The sequence below is a fragment of the Crocodylus porosus genome, unplaced genomic scaffold (genome assembly GCF_001723895.1).
Source record: "Crocodylus porosus isolate Cpor-Errol unplaced genomic scaffold, CroPor_comp1, whole genome shotgun sequence".
In the NCBI taxonomy this organism is placed as follows: domain Eukaryota; kingdom Metazoa; phylum Chordata; order Crocodylia; family Crocodylidae; genus Crocodylus; species Crocodylus porosus.
In genome coordinates this window covers 230483477-230502547 of record NW_017728886.1, presented here as the reverse complement: position 1 = coordinate 230502547, position 19071 = coordinate 230483477, and the positions used below count along the sequence as shown (strand labels likewise).

Sequence of the window (19071 nt, the reverse complement as noted above, 5' to 3'; positions counted from 1 at the left end):
TACCCACTCAGAGCTCACCTGGATTACTGCCCAGTTTGGGGCACTACACTTCAAGAAAGATGTGGACAAATTGGATAGAGTTCAGCAAAAGCAACACATGATTAGAGGTTTGGGAAACTTGAATTTTGGGGAACAGAATTACTTGCACAAAAAAGCTAGGAAGAAATTTGATAAGTCTTCAACTACCTGGAAGGTGGTTACACAAAGGATAGTGATAGACTAGGGGTCAGCAGCACCTGGCACATGTGCCACAGCATGGCCACTTTGCTTGGTATGCCACAGCCAGCCTAGGCTCTGGGCAGCTCCTGCCAGCCATGGAGAGCAGGCAGCTCACAGCAAGGAGACAAGACTCTGTAGCAGGCAGTAGCTGCCCAGAGTCTGGGCTGGATGTGGCAGGCTGCTGGGAGGCTGTAACTGGTGCACTGGGATGTTCTGCCCCCATGCCTCTTCCCTGCCATGTATCCCTGAGGTATACATGGTGCAGCCACTGCTGCCACAGCCTGGGTTGCTCACAGCAGGTGAGACCCGCTGCAAATAACTGCACTGGGGTGGTTGCACATGTGCCTCTGCCCACAATGAAGAGACTGGGGGCAGCACAGCCCTTTCCCTGCTCCTCCTAAGCTTATGTGCAGCCCCTGCTGGCAATGAGCCAGGCCAGGGCTGTGGCCCCTAGTGCAGCTGCTTGCAGCTGCCTGGTATAAAAAGCCCAGGCTGCTCACAACAGCAGCTGCAAGTGGCTGCACCAAAATCCCAAGTCCTGGCCAAGCTCACTGCTGAAAAGTAGCTGCACATGTGTCTTGAGGCATGCAGTGGAGCAAGGGGCCAGGGCCTGTACTACCACACAGATGGGTCTCTTGCAGCTCCCCTGCCTGGCATGCCACCATCTAAGCCCAGGTTAAGTGGTTTTTCAGCACTTGACCCAAACAAGTTTCCAACCCCTGTGATAGACTGCTTGTGGTGGCTGCTGCAAATGGGACAAAGAACAATGGTCTTAAATTGCAGCTGGACAAGTTTTAGGTTGGATCTGAAATAAACCATCTCATTATGAAGGTAACTTGTGCATTGGAAGAGGCTACCAAGGGGCTGTGACACCTTCATTCCTGAAGATTCCTCCCCTTCCCCCCCCAAGAGCAGAATGGCTTGGACCTGGGGCTGAACTAAGTGTCTTCATAACATCCCTTCAAGCCTTATTTACCTGTTACCATGGTGATGCTGCAAGTCAGTCGGTATAAACTGCTCCCTAGTGGTTATCATGGACTCCCACCTGACTAGGGAGCCTGCCTCATTCAGACTGCAGCAAGTGCATGGGCAGCTCTTAACCTAGAATGCTAGAAATAAGTGCCATGCAGGTGTTGACCATTGTCAACCACTTATTCATACTAAGAGATATTAAAACTTAAATGATCAAGATGACTCACTTCTTTTTTGAAGAAACTTTGCTTCAGCAACTTAAGGACAAGTAGGGAAAAAAAAGACCCTGAATTAAGAATTTGGCATAAGTATTAAGGCTTATTTAAGATGATACTTACTCCATTACTGATTCATGTCCTTTCTTTGACTATACAGGATGAAGTTAATAGTGGAGAGGCTTCTACAGCACTAGGACAGCTATCCCCAGTGTCTACAGGAGGAATAATAACACCCCCCAAAAGCACAGAAAAGAAGTGAAGCCTATAGAAATAACCTACAATGTGAACAACTTCAGAAGCAGAACTGCTTCAGTACAAGCCTACACTAAACCTGAATCTAACCTGCTACTCTATCCTGCCACTCATGATGTGTATGGTAGTAAAAGACGAGTTGAACCAACGGATGGAAATCTGTTCTACAAACTGCAGCTTTTCTGAACTGTTAAACCAGCCATGCCTCTGCCACACAGGGTGCTGGACTAGATCCCTGCTGATCTAAACTGATACTACAGTAGTAGTGTTCCAAGTTGAACTTATTTTAAACGATGAATTTGTTTAATTATGGATTTCATCAACTCATTTCTGTTGTCCAATAAGCCATTTTCAAAAGTCCTGCCTACTCAGTTTACATGTCAGATTCACTTTCATGGGGGATAGCCATAAGGTTATTTTGGATGATGGGAACAGCAGCTTGTACATATTACCTAATGGTGATACGCTTGAAATAGCAGAGATCAAGTAGAAACTCAACTAATACCATTTTTTTTTTTTCTTTTTCCTTTGTGTGGTATAAATCTACCAGTTTGTCTGATCCCTACTGGTTAGGGATTACATGGGTCAGGGGCCATGTGGAGTTTACTTAGTGCAAGGACTGAATGCATAACTGATTCTAAATGCATTGCGACACTTGGATCAAACCAGTAAACTGGCAGATTGAAAAGATGGCTCTAGCAAATTTTAGTTTTCAAGCTCCCATCTATCTTTGACCTCAGGTAAATGTACAGCTAAAAATATTGCTGCTGAAATAACTTTAACTGGAATAGTTCTTGAAGGAAAAAAATCTACTTGATGATGACAGCAAGACTGACTCAAACATAGACATTTAGTTAGAACTGGAGTAGGTATATAAAGCGTATACCTGGCTCATTAATATTCTGCAACCACTTGGAAAATACAAGTATTGGGAAGAAAAATACTATGTACTGTAGAGTTATGTCTTATCAGTGTTTAAACAGCATTAACTACTGTATGCTCCTTTTAAATATTCAACTACCTCAGCTCATGAGGTGCTTAACTCTTGTTCTATAAAAAAGGGACAGTATCTAGCAAAGGAGTTTCTCAAAATGGAGGAATAATGACAGCCACAGTAGGGGTCCAGTAGTGGATCAACTACAAAGTTGATGTAGACCAAACAAAACACTTCCTAGTGTGTAAAGCTATACTTACTGCCATGGTGTGCAAAATTGCTTCTATGAACACTTAAGTTGTATTAAGATCTAATATTGCCTTACCCAACTTCATTGCTTCTTCAAATAAATTGTTTTAAAAAAAAAAAAAAGCATTGTGAAATTAACTAAGTTTTCAACCTTCTGTATAGTTTTGTAAAATAAGGGTTTTTATTGTAAGATTTCATATCTAAAAAGGAAAGAGCACAGTCTGTAAATATTGTATAAAAATTTTAAATACTCTTAAATGAGTAAAAAATAAAAGTGTTGAAGTTTTCCATTCTACACCCTCTTATTCTTTTAGCATTAGACTAAAAGTAAAGTTTTGCCATTGCTTGAAGAAACTTCTTTTTTCGTCTCTGTGCAGCAAGTTGTAATACTTCCTCTGGATTGCTAGCATTCAGTTCTGTCTGGCCAATAGCTTTAATCTTTAAAAACAAATGAGAGAGGACCAAGAATGAACTTTTGCTAGTAATGCTGATTTCAAAGCAGGATATCACATTACATGACAGTCTGCATTATCACCCTAGTCATCACTACTCAACTACAAAAGTGAACTCTGCTATAACTACACACCCATGGGATACTTGCTTTTACATGTTTTTAGTCCTCTACTATGCATTTGGGTGAAAACAGCACCTCAACCACAACAAGAATAGCTTGAACTTACTGCTATCTGTCTCTTGTCTGTCTCTCCTCTCTTATGGTGGAGATCTGAAGGAGAGTCAAGAAAAGGAAGTACTTGTGGATACATGCATCCCAGCTAGGGTAGTTCCTAGAGCCAATTTCCAAAATACCCAATCAAAATGCAAGGACAACTTTGTATTAGATTTAGGTTACAAGTATTTTCAGGAAAGCAAACCTTTCCCAGACAAGTCAGTCATACCACACTGCATGTTTCTTAAAAAGATCTTCTTTCACCCCCATCATTTGGACCCCTGAAGAGTGAAGTGACACTCATTTTCAGCTTGTTAATATGAAATTCACAACCAGTCATGTGCCAATGATAAAGCAGTATTTTTTTTTTTAAATCTACATATCCCTATCAGCTGCTTTGTATCAATTCTTTCTAATCCAAAGGATACATGTCAAATATTCCAAAATGGTGACATCCCAGATGTACTCGTAGTAGGAATCCATGGCATCATGGCTGAAAAGCAGAATATCAAATACCTCCATGTTATAAAGTGTAAAGATACTAAGTGCATATTTTAGTAAATAAAATGCTTACCTATTTTGTTCCTGTAATGCTTTAAATGCTGTTTTATAGTCTATTTCTCTGAGGAACTGGCATAAAATTGCTACCTGTAAGAGAGAACATTTAGTCCAATAATTCTTAACCTTATTAGACTCGAGGTATCCCTTGGGTTTGAGGCACCCCCTCAGGCAATGCCAGCTCCTAAGTTTTCACTTTTTTTCCCTTTTACTACAGGACAGTAACTGAGTTCTTTGCAACAGAAGAATTACTCTAAGACCACAACAGGGCACAACTTTTATTTATTTATTTATTTATTTTTTAATTAAAATAAATTTTTACACAAAAGTTTTTTTAAACTTGAACTCGGGAAGGGAATATGGAACTTCTCTAACCAGAGAGGGTTGATTTAATCACAGAACAGTTCTCCCACCACCGGAAGTGGTAATTTGCCTTCTCTAAGAATCTGAGACTAGTGGGTTCCTATCCTCAGTCTGGCTGACAATTCCTTCCCTTTTAGTAAGACACTTATGGGACAGACCTGGCCCAAATCCCTAACATGTCACTGACCAAACTGGACTGCCAAGTGCAGAGAGTCAACTCTGGCAAGAACTACCTCTCTACTGTTCTGGTTACGTGCATAGCCTTGGGGCTGAAAAGAGGCTATGCACTTACCAAAGTAGGGTTGTTGGTTGTAGCCATGTTGGTCTAAGGACATAGGCAGACAAGGTTCTTTGAGCAGCTGTGGTATCTTTTACTAGACCAATTAAATTGTCCGTTGCACACTTTTGGGCACAAATACCCTTCTTCATGCATACAGACTGTGAGATCTGGACAGAACAGAAGCCAAAACGCAGCTCCGTGAAAATTCAAATGTGTGGCAGTGAGAATCAGAGGGGTAGAAGACAATAGGTGTAAGAAGGTTGGGGGTAGTGAAAGGGAAATGGTGAACTGGTGGTAGAAGAATGCAGCAGGTAAAACGCAGGTAAGTTACCTAGGTTTATCAGATATCAGGCAGGTTATAATGTGCCATAAATCCAAAGGCTGCATTTAGTTCATTATTTTTTTGCATCCAGTAGGTTGCTGAAGTAGAGTTCATAAGCTCCTCTGTAAAAGGTGTTTTGTAAATTCTCTTTAAGGATCAGAACTGAGAGATTAGAGAGAGAGAACAGTCTTGTGAGAAGTGTGCACCCACAGGTGATTGAGTATTTTTGTCTTTGACAGATTTTTTTGGTGCGTGTTCCAGAGAAGGATGATTTGTCAAAATCAATGATATGCGATTTGTGGGGATTTTCTTTCTGTACTGCAGTAATTATGTGATAACCAGGTGGCTCTTTCAAATATATGATCTTTCTCACTGGAGAAGTGTCCTTATTGGGTGAAAGCCCTTTTGAGATTACCTGCAACTGTCACCTCGCTATTCTCCTCAGTGAAGGTTCAGTGGTATCCAAGGCTGTATATTACAGCTTTCTTGGTGTGTTTAAGTTGATTGCTGGGTTTCTTGTATATGGTGGTTTTTATTTTACCATTCTGGATAGTCTGAGAGGGGTGATTACTGAATCTGTGATGGAAATCAATCAGCACCAACATTTCCTTTTTAGACATTATGATCATCCAGAAAGGTAAAATACAAACCACCACATAAAAGAAACTCAGGGACCAACATACATATCTACACAGAATCAGCAATCACCCTAAAGAACCTTGTCTGAGTGAGACAAGAACCTCGTTTCACACACATCTACCCAAAATGTCTGCCTACTTACCTAAAATAGGCACTTATCTGGCAATGTAAACAGTGCTCCTTATTCATGCAACCCTAAGATTAGCTCCAGATTCTAATAACAGTCCTCTGACAGCTGCTTCCCCTTCACCATCTCTAGGCAGTGAGCTGGAGTAAAGTTACGTTAGATAGCAGACAGCAGGGCTGAATAATACCATGTACTTCAAGCAAAGCAGGTGTAGCACATATTATATTTTCTCAACTATAAACACACCCCCTGACTAGATTTCCATAGACATTTTGGCTGGAAAGGACCCTGGAGGATAATCGAATCCAGACACCTGTCCCAGGGGCAGGAAGTCAGCAGGGATCATAGGATCCCAGCAAGATAAACATCCAAATGCATCTTGAAGGCATTCAAAGTGGGTGCTTGAACCGCCTCCACTGGCAGTCTATTCCAAACCCTGGGGGCTCGGACTGTGAAGAAGTTCTTTCTTATGTCCAGCCTAAAACGGCCACGGAGGAGTTTGTGACCATTCGACCTCGTCATCCCTTGAAATGCTCTGATGAACAGACCTTCCCCCAGATCCTGGTGAGCACCCCTGATAAACTTATAGATCACCCCTGAGCCTGCACTTTTCCAGGCTGAAGAGTCCCCTGGCTCTCAGCCTCTCTTCATAAGGTCTGTTATCCTGACCTCTGATCATGCGTGTGGCTCTCCTCTGGACTCTCTCAAGCTTCTCCACATCCCTTTTGAATTGTGGAGTCCAAAACTGGATGCAGTACTTCAGCTGCGGCCTCACCAAGGCCACGTACAACAGGAGAATGAAGTCCTGGGACTTGCTTGAGAAGCATCTATGGATGCAAGCCAGTGTTCTGCTTGCTTTACTAGCCACAGTATCACATTGAAGGCTCATGTTCATCTTGTGGTCAACCATGACCCCCAAGTCCCTTTCATCTGTAGTGCTAACCAGTGTAGCACTACCCAGCCTATAAGCATGCTTCAGGTTTTTCCTCCCACAGAGGAGGTCCTTGCATTTTTCGGTGTTGACCACCTTCAGGTTCTCGTCTGTCCATTTCATAACCCTGTCAAGATCTGCCTGGATCAATCACCCTCCTGTCTCAGGTGTGGATGCTTTACCCCAGAGTTTGGTATCATTGGCAAACTTGAAGTCAAGATATATGACATCAATCTCTTCTCCCTTGTCCAGGTGATAGGTCACCTGGTCATAAAAGGAAATGAGATTGGTCAAGCAAGACCTACCTGCAACAAACCCATGCTGGCTATTATCCCTCAGGATGTTGCTGTCAGCCAGTCTGTTAAGAATGGTGTCGTCAGCAAGTTTGGTGTCATCAGCAAACTTGGCCAGTCTGCTTCTGACACCAATGCCCACGTCATTGATGAAGATGCTAAATGGTACGGGCCCTAGGACAGAGCCTTGTGGGATCCCACTGGTCACAGTGCACCGAGACGATTGGCTCCCGTCGACTATAAATGACACAGTTATTTTTGGACTGCCCAGAGTCTAGGGTCTCCAAGGCTGGGGACTATGCACCTGATTCAACATGCCATGTAGCAGGGCTGGCCTAATCCAGCTTAGAGGCTCCAAGGCTGTACTGGGTCCCAGACTTCAATCACTAGCTGTGGAGCCACATGCCGGGCCCTGAGCTGTAAGCTGGGTTAGACCCAGTGCACTGAGTGCAGCTGCAGATCAATCATTCACACAGTTCTGATCCAGTGGTAGGGGTTGGGGAGAGAGTGGTGGCAGCATTACAATTGCCACTGCCACCACTCTGCGCCGCCAAATTTCCTGAAAAGGAGTCTTCTTCCCTCACATAGCTGTACCCCCATTTTCCCCAGTTGATTTTGGGGAAAAAGAGAAGTGGGTATATGGTAGCTTTTTCCACAGATAAGCAACAGCAACAAGTTGGCAGTGACACTATGACTGTTACGCAGTTCAGTTAATTAAGCCTTTACACAGTAAGAACATGTATGCACAAATGGAACATGTTGTACTTAGTTTCTATATCAGCCCTTGTTCTTTGAGGGGAGGGAGTGGTGGGGTTTTTTTGCTTTTTGTTTTGGTTTTTTTGAGGAACTGGGAGTATAAGGAGCTCTGAATTTAAACAAAAGAACATAAAAACTGGGCAGGGTATTTTTTCTCAGTAAGCTTCAGTCAACATCAGCGTTTTTACTGCTCCTTTGGAGGCTCTACCACTACATTCTCATTGCAGAATTATGAACCCAGAGCAGCTTTTACATTGACACCTTGATTTTGAAGTCAAAGTTTGCTCTCTCCTTGTCAAAATGTTTGACTTAAAAATGAATAGGTCTATATGAGGCTGGTGCCCGATTACTCTCTTACCTGGGTATGGCAGTTGAGCAAAGAGCAGCATTTTATCATTCTTTTTATCACCTAAGGTACAAAAAAAAAAATGCAGAGGACAATTATGACGTATCTTCCAGAATCTGATGTTTACATTAAGCACATAATGACAACGTATCCTTGAAGAACTGGAGAACAGCATATATTATCTGCAAGATGCACCCCCCTCCCTTCGTATACTGAGTACTTGCTCTGCAGTGCATCAAAACATCCTAGCCATATTTTAGAAGGTCCCTGCCCCAAAATGGGTTACTCCTTAGATCCATGGAACCCTTCAACCTAATCTCACATAAAGTGATGTGAAAAACATGGCTTTTCTGTTGTAGAAGTGATAACAGGACTGTGATAACCTAGCCCTGGCTCCCTGTCTACCCCACTCCCCCATACCCTTAAACTAAAGTTAGCTATTTGCTTGTCTCAATACATGTATGAACCCAGCTGGCTTCTAAATCTCCAAACCAGGGAAAAATTTAATCACTCTCCTTTAGGTCCAGGTGGGTCATGGCAAAGCCATGATCTCCTACTGCAGTGGTTCTCAACCTTTTTAGACTCAAGGCATCCCTCAGAAAATGCCAGCTTAGTTTTCACATGTTCTTTGATTGCAGAAAAATAAGAGAGCAATTCTTCTGTTGCAAAGAACTGGGTAAGACCATAACGGGTCAGAACATATATGATGCTATGAATTCCTTATTTGAAATCTGTGTTTATCTTGCAAGTTATGTGTAGGTGTTTGCACACCTAACAGTGTGCAAATCATGGGCACCGTTAAAAGGATCTCAAGGCACCTCAGGGTGCTGCAGAACCCTGGCCAAGAATCACTGTTCTACTGACTACAGTGACTGACAGGCAGTTCCCCCACTGCTCCTTATCACAATTCTATAAACAGTCTTATGATTAACATCTGAAATACTGGAACACTAAAGACAAGTCAACAGAGGAGACCAGGCTGACGCTGCATAGACAAGAGGGCTTTGCAAAACGGCATCGTTCTGTTTCGACATTACAACAGAACAGCATTTTGTTTCTATTCAAAACCGCTATTCCATTTCGTTTAGTTGAAACATTTTTGCTGTTTCAACGTTTTGCCCATAGGCTATAATAGAGAATCTCGAAACAGCCTGTAACTGTCATTTCTGGCCCGATTTGGATGAAACTTGCAGGAACAGTAGCTCCTGCTGAGGCCACGAAGCCTGCCAAGTTTCAAGGAGACAGGTGCAGGGGCTTCTGGGGCCCTGCACCTCTGGCTGCTGGCAGGCAAAACTCATGACATGGGTGGGTGACTGTGTGTGTGTGTTAAGGTGTGCCCTCACTTAACTGACACCAAGGCCGAAAGCAGGGCAGTTCAAACAATACTGCCTTTTATGCAGTTTTTCCATCCCTCCCCCAGAGCACTGAGTTGGAAGGGACCTCAGGAAAGGATGACAGTCAATAATGAGAGTACTCCGGCCCCCACCCTTCCCCCTCCCTCTCCTTCCTTTAGTTCGTTTCCCTGCAGGCAAGCCCAGCTTGAGCTTCGAAACTCGAAACATTTTGAAAATTTCAAAACATTTCAACTTGCCTTGTTTCATTTCGAGGCTGTTTCCAAGCTCTTTGTTTTGATTTAGCTGTTTTGAGCTCAAAACAAGTTGAAATGAAACTGCAGGCAAAATGTCACACAGCCCTAATAGACACGGGATTCAGCATTTCACAAGAATTTTCTATGGCACTGAATGAAAAAGATCCTTCTTACATAGCCAAAGCAGACTCAACTTTTTTTCCAGGGTACACCATAGAAAGGGTAACTATTTGCTACAATAAATATAATGCAGGTGAAATGCTATGGGGCCTTTGTGCTGAGAAGACCTTGGCTTTGGAACACCTTCCCCAAAGGTCACCAGTAAAGGTTCCTTAAATTCAACACATTTAGGCCAGGCGGAAGGACACCTTTGTTCACCTGAGCACTCCCCAGCGAGATGAAAAATCTAATTGTGCCAAAAGGCAGCAGCCAACTGTAACATGGAGCTCAGTTCCAGGGAATCAACTTTTCCCCATACACCTATTTACTCCAGCGATTCTCAACCAGGGTACCGTAGTGCACCCCTGAAAGAGGAGACATGTGGTAAGCAGCACAACTCCTGCATAAACCACCCTTATGCTCTGAGCAGCATGCTCCTTGCTCAGCCCAGCTCCTTCCTCTGTTCCTCCTGTGCTCTCAGGGCTGATGGGAGAGGCTGCAAGTGGTGGCTCTAGGCACTGGCACTGAAGTCCCCAAAGTGCATGTAGGGGGCAGACCATGGAAAGTGCAGACACAGAAGAGTTCTGTCCCTGTCACCAGTGGCCACTGGTACCACCTTCTGCCTCCTTCAGGGGTCTAATACCCATCCCCCTGAAGCTCCCCACCCACTTTGCTCTCATGGGATGGCAGGGTGGGCAGGGCACCCTTGCAATCTCTTTAAAGGTACCAGAAGGTGCAGGAAGGTAAGCACTTTAAGAAATTAATTAGTCTTTAAATGGGGTGCCACTACATTTTGAGAAGTTATCCAAGGGTGCCTTGAGTCTTAAAAGGTTGAGAACCACTGATATATACAATCCACACTCAGGATTAAGCAGCTACAGAAGAGATCCCATCACCACTAGATCTTGGTTCACACTTTATTTAAACATAACACATCTACATATGGTTAAGGTTCGCTTAACTATTCTCAAAATTCTACTCAGGGACATACAAATCCAAGATCATTCAATACTTTCTCCATCAGGAGTCTTAATGCTGACTCCTCCTTTGACTTGTACTCAACAAAAAAAAGTGTCTGTGCTGAGGGGACTTCTGAGCTTCAAACAGCAGAGGAAATAGATTGGTCTATGTTAATTAAGACAGTTACAGTTAGCTATTTCAAAAGATACATGTACAGACACATTCACACAATCTGCGTATGATGGATCATAGGAAAGCAGGGCTGGAAGCGACCTCACAAGGTCATCTAGTCTAGCTCCTGCTCAAGGCAGGATCATCTCAGACTAAACCTAAGATTCCTGACTAAACTACAACAACTTACGTAGTCAGTAGGGATGCACTGATAAAGATTCTTCGGGCTGATACCAATAGCCAATTATTAATGAGTCATATTGGCTGATACTGATCTGACTGCCGATATGCAGCCTGGCAGCTTGGAGAGCAGCATCTGGGTGGTAAGTTTGTTGCAGGGGGAGGGGGGAAGATCGAGGTCCCTGTGGTGAGGAAGGATGAGGGGCTGGGATGGAGCCATGAGTAGCTAGTTCTGGCATAGGCAGCTCCTGCCGCTGCACGCACCCCTGGGAGAGCCACGGGGGGCCACGAACCCCCCAGAGCTGTACGCAGGGAGAGGACAGGCTGCTGCTGCAGGCGGTGTAGGCTCTTCCTAGGTGGCGATGGGGGTGGGGGTGTGTGGCTGGGCGCGGGCTATGCTCAGGCTGGGTGGTGGCAGGAGGTGGGGCTATGGGGTGGTAGCCCCCCTCCCAGCACCACCACTACCCACTCCAAGTGCATACCTGGCCCAGCCCCCACACCAGGAAGAGCCTGACACTGCCTTCAACCCCAGCCTATAGCAGCAGCACCCCCTTGCTCCATGCCCAGATTGCGGGGAGGCATGTGCCCCCACTGTGCCTCCCGGAGGAGCTGCTCATGGCTTCATACCACGCCTCAGCCCCACTTCCTCCCTCACCACAGGGGCCTCAATCTGCCTCCCCCCTTTCCCTCACAGGCCCACCCCCCACAACAGACTTACCAGCCAGATGCTGCTCTCAAAGGTGCTGGGCAGGCTGCATGCATGCTGTGACTGTGCATGTAAGCAGCATTTAACATTGGTCATGTCAGCCAAAAAAAAAAGGAGAGTACCAATAATGTTAATTTTCCTTTTATCAGTGCTGATACGATATGGACTGCTGTATCAATGCACCTCTAGTGATCAGGCGAGACCCCATCTCCTAGCAGTGTCCAGCTGTACATGATGTTTTAACATAGTAAGCATCTAAATCCAAACATAAATTCACCTGGTCTGTGAATACATCAGGTGGTACCATTTTATTGAAGAAATCGGAGCACACTGCTCCTGCCTGAAGGTAATAATGTAGAGCCGCTGAATACTGATTTGTTGCTATAGTGGGGAAAAAAAGAGAACCAGAGTAAAATCAGAAATGAAATCTAGTAATTTCAACGTAATGACTTGCAGGGTTTAGAAGATTATTCACATAGACAAATGGTGACAAACCAAAGTTTACTGTAAATTAATTCTACTTGGAAGAGGATTTGTTTTATTGATGTATCAAAGTATGAACCACAGGGCTGCATGTGGCAAGACACGCTGTTCTGAGGACCTGATGCACCTGTGAGGTAGGCTGTCTCTCCATGGGAAAACTTCCTGGGTCTAGCAGCTGCATCCATAAGCACGCTAGGCTGTCATGCAGGCTGCCTCTTCAACTGGCAGCAGGACAGCCATGTTCATGCACTGCTGCAAGTGGACTGATTAGTATCACTGGTCTGCAGGGAGCAGCATAGCATGCCAGAGGCACAGCCTGGGAACATGGTCAGCATACTAGTAGCCAGGTGCTGCCCAGCCCACCAGCAAACAAAGGCATTTTCACGCACTTGTTCTGATGGGCTTTGGGAGATCAAAAAGATCAGTTCAGTTCTAACCTCTTTGTCTGCCAACATCAGGGAAACTTACCTGCTTTACTAAGTGACTCCTCTGCCACACCCTGGGCTTCCAAATTGAAAGCACAACATGCTGCTCCCTGAACTGGAAGGCCAGCCAGGAAATGTCACCATAGATCCAGAACTCAAACATTTTGCTTTTTACCACTAGCTACATCCAGGCACATGGAATAAAGCAGTGAGACTTAGCAAAGAAGTTAGAAGCTGCATGGCAGGCTGGTGCCCTTGGATAAGCTTTACAGCATCCAGAGCAAGTCAAGTGGCAGCTCAGGTACAGGGGTGAAAACAAGAATATAAAGCTGGAAATCAGGCTACTGCTTTTGGACTCTGGTAACCTGTTCACAGTAAAGAATGTATGTATGCCTTCAATGATGCCTCCCACACAAGAGCTTCAAGAAAATCTTACAAGCATCTCCCTGCACTAATTCAGTTCAAACTAATCAGTCTGCTGCAAAAGTGCAGAACAGCAGAGACAAAAAGTGCAAAACACTGCAGCTGAATTAATAAATTTAAATCTCCCATCGCTGTTCCACAATGTTATTTACTCACCTAACAGACTGGGACACTGGTTCTAGGATGACACACAGCCACCCTCCTGACTATCCCAGTTTTGAGCAGCTAAGGGCATTGCCCTAGCTTCCAAAGAATTCCTCAGCTACTTGTGATTTGGGACTTAGAAGGAAGAGAAATGCAAACACACCCTTGCTCAGTTGTAGGTACTTTGGCATTTTCAAGATTCAGCCACGTTTCTGCCAGTAGGCATGTGAACAACCACATGATCCTGACACCACCCACCAGTAGGACTCTGCCTTCATGTGGGGATACAATCCATTAGCAACACCTACCTGATCAGGCCTTATACAACAGATAACTGGAGATAAGATTAGGATGAGGGGAGGAAGATCGGGGGGTTGGACAGCATAACATTTACATTCATTATTTATTAAGTAACAGCCCTAGGTCTACCCCATGCTCTAGCCCTGACTCGACCCAGATTTGAATCCCCACTCTGTGCACTGAGTAAAGATTTAAATCAAGGTTTCTCAATACTGTAGCGTGGTGATTAGAACACCCATCAGGGCATCTGGGATGAACCTCTGAGTCATCCTGATGAAGCATTCTTCCTTTGTATAACTAGATAAATACTGGAGCAGAGCTCTGAGATCCCACATCCCAAACTACTAGATTCTAGAAGACATCTCTGGTCCAATGAATATTCCAGAAAGTGGAATACCTTTCAACAGGAGAGACCCTTTGGTGCTGTACAATATGAGAAAAGTTGGGCAATGAGACACTCTGGTGAGATGTGGAATGTTGGGGTTCACAGCTCTGCTCCATATCAGAATGGGGATTTGAAAACTAGTCTCCTACCTCCAAATGAAAGTGCAGGGGAAATTTGTGACCTCTCCTTAAATACCACCATAGAAGTCAGAATTGCCTTATGGCCCAAATCTTATGCCCAGCAGCCTGCTGAGAAGGCAGGATAAGCACCAAGCCAAAAAGGGATGAGAGGAGTAGTGTCAAGGCAGCTTTCCCTTCCAAGCCTCTGGACCACATGCAGCCAGGCTACTTCAGCTAATAGCTGAACCTCTAACAGCAGTGCTCATTCACTTCAGGGAGCACCCAGGATCCATAATACACTAAATCCTCTCTGGTCTGGTAATGCCGTAGCCAAATAAGAACCACTGAAGCCGAGTACCATGTTGCTTAACAGATTAGGACACTGGTTCTAGAATGACACATGACTGATGCCCTCCTAACTACTCCCATTCTGGGCAGCCAGGAGCACTGCCCTAGCTTCCAAAGAAGAATTTCAAGAATTTTGTCTTCCACTCCTCCTATCACAATCTAGCTGGCAAACAGCAGGCTAACTGGGGTCACAAAAGTCATTCTTAAAGCCATATGTCAGACTAGGCAGAGAGTTACTCGCTATGAGCCTACTATGCACCTGGCCTCAGAAGAACTATGTTTATTTTCTATGACACCTGAATACAAATGTTTACTCATGTCTACAGACAGGTGGAAACATTAACAACTGGTTCACCTGGGGTTTCCCTAGTATTGAAGATCTGCAACTAAAATTACATCTGTTTGTATTATACTGCTCCCCCACCCCCTCTCCAATCTTAGGTAAAAGTCTGAATAATCCATTCATGAAGTCTCACTCTCTTCAATGGAGCACAGGACAGGGATAGGAGAGGAGAATCAGGGTTTGTTCATGCCAAACCACTTTTATGACTGCATCCAAAGACCTCACTGTTTGGAAAAGCTCTGTATAAGTTTCTTTTGATAAACAGATCAGTAAAGTTTCACTCCCCTCCAGACTTTGTTCAAGACACACATGGACAAGTAAGTCTAAAGGCAAAAGCATGGTGCACATGTACATGCCCATACCTGCTGCCTAAAGGGATGTCAGATGCACTTACCAAAATAAATATCTGCCTGGATAATTAGCCAGAAGTGGTTGTTTGCATTTATAGTCAGTGCATAATTGACCAGCTCTTTTACTGTAACAGCTACCGCTTCAAAATCCACTGATTGGAGGCTACAGAAAGAAGTATATGGATCATATTAATACTGCATTTAAACAAAACAACCTAGTTTCAAATCTCATTTTAAAAACAAATTTATGTTACATATCAATAAAACTGAAAGATAAAAAGGAACCACAATAAAAGATTTACCCCAGTTTAAGTGTTAACTTTATGTTACCCTATTCACCTGCTGTAATGAGCCATGGCAGGTACATCAAGTACAGATTTAGGACAAAAATATAGAGCAGCATCTGTGACTGACATCACAAGAGCCTCCAATAGGGCTGGCTGGTCCTTGTCTCGGGTCTCATTGTAAGAAGCTGGACAAGATGCATTTTAAATCAATACTGCTTCAGATTCACCCAAGACCTGTCTGAGCAGTCCCAGATGACAACCTCCTGAGGCAGAAAGTGCCCCAAACTGGGAATGGGAATATGCAAAGACTTAAGTGCATCTCTTCAACAGCCTCTGCTAGTGGAGCTTGAAGGGATTCCATGAGAGGGATTAAACCTCTCACTGCCCCAGGTGAACAAACCTGCCTTTACTGTTTGGAGACATCCTTTGAATCACTGCACTACACCTGGACCCAATGATTTTCACATGCCAATATACAGCAGCCATCAATCACAGTTCAACAGCCTTCATCAAAAAGGAGCAGCAACAAGGAACTATTTGTGGCAAGATCTGATTTGCTGCTGACTTAGGAAGGAGTCTGTGTGGGTCAGTTTGCTTGTCCCTAGATAGTGTAAATAGTCCTGCATTTGTTCAAATATAAAATAACCCTGAATACAAGAAAACATCCCAATTATTAGATTATATTTATGCAAAATGTATACATTTGCTATGACGTTCCAAGTGTAGACTCTAAGTATTGAAAAGATGTCTCAAATCCCACCCTTGCACTGCTATAGCGGTGGGGTGGGAGGGGTCAGGTAGTTCCCTTGCTCTCTTTCACCCACATTTTTCCCCCCCCATAGCTTTCCTGCCCCCTTGCTACATGTACCTCCTACTCCCAGCTGCATATAGCCTGTGCCCCTTCCAGTCTCTGCCTCTTCCCTTCTCCCCCCTCCACCCCAGTTTCTACCCCCTCACTGCTCCCCGTCTCTGCTCCTTCCTCTCTCCTGCTCCATCCCAAAGCACATATGGAAGCTCAGCCCTTGCCTGGCCATGCAGCAGTGCTGATGCTGATGACTGGCTGGGTCAGGGGAAGGTGTTTCCATATGCACTGTGCCCATGAGAGACCCTAGCCCCAGCAGTGCAGGAGACAAGCTGCATCTGAGTAAGGGGGAGGGATAGAGCGGGGAGCAGAAGCTGCAGAGGGAAAGCAGAGAAGGGGCAGAAGACTACAGTGGATATGACTCTGGCCCTGACCTGAACTCAGGGTCAGGAGTCAGAGCAGCAGCAGCTGCCTGTTCCCCCTTCTGCTTCGCATACAAATATGAGGGGCTTCCCCCTCACTGCTGACTGGAGGAAAAAATCTTGTCTTATACTTGAGTAAATCTGGTCATTTTTCTTAGAAATTGAGGAAACACAGTCGTACACTTGGGTCCCGGCTCCAGTGTGAGAAAGACAGGTGAAAGCCTGTTGCATCCCCGTGAGCCCAAGGACCCGGGACCCCCCCACCCCCAAGAGACCCCAGGACCCCCAACGGGCCCCAACCTGCCGGCAGTTAAGCAGGGGCCCATGGTAGAAGGGATGTAGCCCAGCAGGGAGGCAGCCGAGTGGACCTGAGGAGGGTCAGGCCCCACCCTTGCCTGGCTCCTACTTCACCCAGCCTCCCAGGGAGCCGTACGACCGGAGCCTCATGAACAGGATGCGCGAACAGGCACGCTCTTCTGGGTCCGGTGCATGAGTTTGCATAGAAGGGTGTGCAGGAGGACCCGAGGCCCTGCCAGTGAGCCCCAGGGAAGGTAGTCCCATCAGTAGCCGGCCTACCAGTAGCACAATGCAGATGGACACACGCCGCACCCCGAAGATCCCCTCGGAGTCTGCGGCTTCCCCTCCGGCACCTCAGAGGTCTCCATCCAGATGGAGCCCATGGTTCTGGGCTCCACACAGACTGAGCCCTTGGCTTTTGGCTGTGGGGGGCTGCCTGGCACCTTTCTAGGCTCACAGGACTGGGAGCATGGCCACCTCCCCTTGCGAGGTTTGCTCCACTTTGGAGTCTCTGCGGCACCAGACAGAGGAGCTCCAGGCTGCAGTCCAGAGACTGAGTGCCATCAGGGATGGTAAGCAGGAGATAGACTCCTACTGCCAGGCCCTTCACCCCCTGGAGGCGGAGAGAGGACAAGGTCACCTTCCAGGACAAGGGAGGACTCGGGGATCTCCCACACTGTCCAGCCAGGGAGTTGGACCAAGGTGGTCAAGGGCCTCAAGGCCCACCACACAAAGGTCCCCGCCCTGCTGGGACTTTGCAACAGGTACAAACCTCTTGCAGCCCCAGTAGAGCCTGCAGAGATGCCAGCTCCTGCAGGCAAGGGAGGATCACCCACCCCTACTTTCCCTAAGACAAAACTCAGAGTGGTCGTTGTGGGAGACTCCCTCCTGAGGGGAACTGAGGGAGCAACCTGCCACCCTGCCCTCCTAGCCCAGGAGGTCTGGTACTTCCGGGGGGGGGCGCAACATCAAGGACATAGAAAGGACATCTGGCTGTCCAACTGCTACCCTATGCTCCTTATCCATGTGGGCACGAATGACACGGCTCAGAGCAATCCCAGGCGGGTCATGAGAGACTACAGGGCTCTGGGAGTGACGCTTAGGGGACTGGGGTGCAGGTGGCCTTTTCCTCGCTCATCCCAGTTGTGGGTCACGGGCTGAGAAGGAAAGAGACGGGTTGAGGCAGTCAACCAAAGACTGTGATGCTGGTGTCATTGTGAAGGCTCTGGCTTCCATGATCAGTCTGCCCTTTGGTGAGAGAGGCAGTGATCCGCTGGTGAGAGATCGCTTCTACCTCACTCTACTGGGGAAGAGGCTCTTCTTAGCCAGAGTGGCTGACCTGCTTGACCAGGCTTTAAACTAAGCCTGCCAGGGGATGTGGGGATTAGTGCCACTGCAAGCCCACTGGGCAATCTTTCTAAATCCAGCAGGCTAAGGCACTTAAGGGAACACACCTCTACTCTAGCCCTGGAACCATCTGTAGGGAAGGCAGGGGCCCCCCAGTGGGACACTTACCTGCCTGCACACCAACGCCAGGAACTTGGGGAATACAACAGAAGGAACTGGTGCTCCTAATAAACAAGAATGACTGTGACCTCACACAGATAACACAGACCTGGTGGGACTCCACCTATGACTGGGCCACTTGTATAGATGGCTATACCCTCTACAGGTGAGATTGTACAGATAAAAGAGGTGAGAGTGTAGCTCTGTACGTCAAGGAGAGCTACACATCCCTGCAAATTGACATTTGCGCTCAGGAAGGATGACTGGAATCTCTCTGGGTTAAGATACATGGGGAATGTGACAACGGAGGCCTTAATGGTAGGAATCTACTACAGACCTCCCAACCAGAGACAAGAGCTGGACCAGGAATTTGCCAGGGAGCTGGCTAAGGCTGGATGCTCTCAGTGCATGGTTGTCATGGGAGACTTTAACTACCCGGGATCTAGCAGACCTCCTGAGGCTAAAAAGAAAGGCCTACAAAGGATGGAGGATGGGATTCACCTCCAAGGAGGATTATTCTGCACTGGTCCGGTCCTGCAGGGAGCAA

At 46.0% G+C, this 19071-nt stretch overlaps 2 protein-coding genes across 3 annotated transcripts in view; one reads left to right on the top strand and one right to left on the bottom strand.

Annotated features, from left to right (window-relative positions):
• The window catches only part of CCNE2 (cyclin E2), an 18673-nt gene extending 15722 nt beyond the window's left edge, over positions 1 to 2951 (top strand). For both annotated transcript variants that reach the window (XM_019550688.1, XM_019550681.1), the window contains exon 11: positions 1567 to 2951. In XM_019550688.1, the coding sequence (XP_019406233.1) occupies positions 1567 to 1668 (102 nt within the window). In that variant the 3' untranslated portion in view covers positions 1669 to 2951. The remainder of the gene's footprint in view (positions 1 to 1566) is intronic.
• Positions 2952 to 3003: 52 nt separating this feature from the next.
• Positions 3004 to 19071, bottom strand: part of INTS8 (integrator complex subunit 8) — a 44770-nt gene continuing 28702 nt past the window's right edge. The window contains exons 21-27 of the mRNA XM_019550670.1: positions 15255 to 15373; positions 12168 to 12271; positions 8139 to 8189; positions 4086 to 4159; positions 3940 to 4004; positions 3525 to 3568; positions 3004 to 3282 (exon numbers count right to left, since the gene is read on the bottom strand). Of these exons, the coding sequence (XP_019406215.1) occupies positions 3166 to 3282; positions 3525 to 3568; positions 3940 to 4004; positions 4086 to 4159; positions 8139 to 8189; positions 12168 to 12271; positions 15255 to 15373 (574 nt within the window). The 3' untranslated portion in view covers positions 3004 to 3165. The remainder of the gene's footprint in view (positions 3283 to 3524; positions 3569 to 3939; positions 4005 to 4085; positions 4160 to 8138; positions 8190 to 12167; positions 12272 to 15254; positions 15374 to 19071) is intronic.